Source organism: Urtica dioica, chromosome 4 (assembly GCF_054948205.1).
Source record: "Urtica dioica subsp. dioica isolate 48M chromosome 4, U.dioica_male_clone48M_v1_H2, whole genome shotgun sequence".
Taxonomy (NCBI): domain Eukaryota; kingdom Viridiplantae; phylum Streptophyta; class Magnoliopsida; order Rosales; family Urticaceae; genus Urtica; species Urtica dioica.
In genome coordinates this window covers 21,524,413-21,528,129 of record NC_142759.1, presented here as the reverse complement: position 1 = coordinate 21,528,129, position 3,717 = coordinate 21,524,413, and the positions used below count along the sequence as shown (strand labels likewise).

General features: G+C 42.7%; 1 protein-coding gene across 1 annotated transcript; it reads left to right on the top strand.

The window, feature by feature from the left end:
* Positions 1 to 905: 905 nt before the first annotated feature.
* On the top strand, positions 906 to 2,664 carry LOC149401189 (epidermis-specific secreted glycoprotein EP1-like). Its single transcript, XM_089612816.1, has 2 exons — positions 906 to 1,830; positions 1,911 to 2,664. The coding sequence occupies exons 1-2, from the start codon at positions 1,105 to 1,107 to the stop codon at positions 2,457 to 2,459; spliced, it is 1,275 nt and encodes a 424-aa protein (XP_089468942.1). The 5' UTR covers positions 906 to 1,104; the 3' UTR covers positions 2,460 to 2,664.
* Positions 2,665 to 3,717: the final 1,053 nt, after the last annotated feature.

Genomic DNA, 3,717 nt, shown 5'->3' with positions numbered 1-3,717 from the left:
TTTTGACATTTACATTTATGTATTAAATTGATATTATTAAAAAAAAAATTGTAACTTACATTTATATGTTTATAGTGACGTAAAAATTATTTTATATTAGTAAAAATAATTCTTCGGAATATGTGTTTACAGACTACATCAATCCATAAATGATATCCAGCCGAACTTGGTAAGTCACAATTGTATGCAAGGACGAAACTAGGTAGCCCCCAACTTTTTTTAAAAAAAATATGTCCCCCTATAACTCAATATAAAAAATAATTACATATGATAACTTTAATTTATAAATAATTATCTCTCATAACTTATTTTAAAATATAATTATCTCACATAATTTATTTTAAAAATAATTACGACTTATAACTTTAAAATAATTTTTTTAAATCGTTTATGATGTTATAAATGTTATAAATTTATATTTAGTCTCCTTGAAAAATATAAATTTATACATATTTATAATCGTTTATGGATATCTATCTCAATCTTCAATCCAACTATTTGGTGTCATTGACGGGATAATAACAATATATATATATATATATATATATATATATATATATATATATATATATATATATATATTATTTTTCATTCATTCAATGAGCAGATCACAAGGCACTCCAAATTCAGACGTAGCGTGCGTCGGTGAATGTGAATCATACAATTCAATTCAAACCCAAGAAGAGAGTCGAGACTACGCGGCATCAAATCAACGTTGCCGTCTACATCGATACTCTTTTTTTTAATAATAATTAAAATATTTATTAATGAATGCAAATGATCCGCATATTAAATACAGTTATTCAACTCATTTGTTTTTTGTTTTACAGCTATCGCACGAGGAAACTCGAGAGAGGTTGGGTTGGACTGCAAATTCTCTTCATATTTGTCCAATCCACAGAAACGCATCACTCCGGATTAAAATAAGAAACAAACAAAATAGAAAGCAATATTGCTGCACAGCTTGTATTATTTAATCAACAACTTGACTTTCACTTCCACAATAGCACCTATAAATACTCCCATCTCTTTTGTCAAAAAAAAAAAAAAATACTCCCATCTCTATTCCCATTCCCAGCTCAAACCAAGAAGGCCACAAACAAAATGACGTCCCTCACTTCCCTCATCTTATCTTTCCTCTTCCTCTCCGCCGCGGCCACATCACGGGCCCAAGTCCCGTCGGCCGCGACGTTCACGCTGACAAACTCCGGCGACTTTGGCGACTTCATAGTGGAGTACGACGGAAGCTACCGCACTCTGAGCGTCTTCAACGCCCCTTTCCAGCTCTGCTTCTACAACACCACTCCCGGCCAATACACTCTCGCTCTCCGCATGGGTCTCACCCGCGCCGAGTCTCTCTTCCGGTGGGTCTGGGAAGCCAACCGTGGAAACCCCGTCGGAGAAAACGCCACCTTCTCTCTCCGCCCCGACGGAAACCTCGTCCTCGCCCACTCCGACGGCCGAGTCGCGTGGCAGACCAACACCGCCGGAAAAGGCGTCACCGGATTCAAACTCCTCTCGAACGGCAACATGGTGCTCCACGACAAGAGCGGGAGGTTCGTGTGGCAGAGTTTCGACTCCCCAACCGACACTCTCCTCGTCGGACAGTCCCTCCGTGTCGGAGCGGTGAGCAAGCTCGTCAGCAGACTCTCGGACAGGGAAAACAAGGACGGTCCGTACACCCTTGAGCTCGAGCCGAAGGGGATATCCTTGTACTACAAGAAGATGCTCTACTTTTCATTGGCTCAGAGGTTTGGCCCGAGCTCTGGGACTCTGACCAACGTCACCATCCTGTCCGAGCCGGAGACCGACGAGAACTTCTCGTGGCAGGTATGGCCAATTAGACTCCTCTGCTTTGACGAGCCGGTTATGATGATTGAATGTAATTCTAAATACATATTTTTCAACAGGTGTCGCTGGAGCTCTCAGTCGGAGGGAATTTTGCGATTGGGAGACCAAATTACAACGGAACTCTGTCGTTCATGAGGCTCGGGGTCGATGGGAGTCTCAAGGTCTACACTTACTACGACAAAGTTAGCCCTCAGGCTTGGGAGGTTGTCTTCGACGTGTTTAGCCGCGACGAGTTTTGGGCGACCGAGTGTGAGCTTCCTGAGAGGTGTGGGAGTTTGGGGGTATGTGAGGACAACCAGTGCGTGGCTTGCCCGACCGAGAAAGGGCTTCTCGGTTGGAGCAAGAACTGCGCGGCTAAGAAGGTTTCTTGCAACCCAAGTCAGTTCCATTACTACAAGGTCGAAGGCGTTGACCATTTCTTGAGCAAGTACAACAGAGGGAGTTCTGTGAGTGAGATTGACTGTGGTAAGAAGTGTACTTCTGATTGCAAGTGTTTGGGGTACTTCTACAACAAAGACACTTCGAGGTGTTGGCAAGCCTCTGAGCTGAAGACTTTGACAAAAGTTGCCAACTCTACCCATGTGGGTTTCATCAAGACACCTAATTAATTAATGAATAAATTATTTAAGTAAGTTTGTTTCCTTTTCTTTTTTTTTTTCTTTTTTTTTTCTGTGGGTTCTTGTGTATTTATTATTCAGATCCGCGTGGTTTGTTTTGGTTCTGAACACCCAGATATGTACTTACGTGACCATCTCTCCATGTTGTTGTACTGTGTTCTAATTAAGTGAATAATAAAGACTTGGATTTTGGTCATGTGTATTTAAATATGATTACTAATTGGTATTAAACGGAGAAGTTCAACACTTGAACTTCAACCCATATATACACACGCGCTACCGGGATTATCTCACTTTTTTTTTATACACACGCGCTACCGGGATTATCTCACTATTTTTTTTTAAGAACCGTGGGCAGAACCACGGGAAAAATATATTAATAAGCCCTTACTTAAATGGCAGAGGAAAACCGTGGTTACATCGAGGACTAGCAAGAACATGTGCAACCTTATTACAACCACGAGGACGAAACACAAAAGTCAAGTTATCGAACCTAGGCGAGAGCAAAAGAATATTATTTATGACCGTACCTAGTTCTAAAGCCGGCGCTCCGAGACCACTACAAGAAATATGACATTTAGCTACGAAACTATTAGCGACGATTAAATCGTCGCTGCCACACAAAAGTCTTCACCTTAGGAGGGATCTTAAGGCTTCAAAGCTTGTTCCACCATTCCAAATTCCCGGACGGGCTCGATGGGCCCACCGCACAATTCACCTCCATCGCGACCTGATACCCAATTCTCACCGAATACTCACCGTCCTTGGTAAAGTGCCACCGGAGCTTATCCGGCCCTCCTCCACGACTTTCCAGGGTACTCAGGATAGCCTCAACATCCTTGGGGGAAAACATCGCCTCGATGAGAGGAATATTCCAAGCCCCCGTGTAATCTTTAAGTTCGAAAACCAGCATTTCTACCGGAATCAGAGGAGCGTTGCTAAGCATAAAATTCGGAGGCAGAGGGATCCACCGATCGTGAGAGACCGAAGTGGCTTCATCGTCCCCAATCCTCCATCTAGATCCCATTTGAATGATGTCCTTGCCCCAACAAAAGCTTCTCTAAATGAAGGAACCCGACAAGCCGCACGTTGCGTGAAGGATGTCCCCGTTAGGAAAGTAGCTTTGTTGGAAGACGTGCCCCACAAGACTATTAGGTCGCCGAATAAGACCACAAACACTCTTGGCAAGCAGAGCTTGGTTGAATTTTTCGATATCCCGAAACCCAAGGCCACCGATAGACTTGTGACG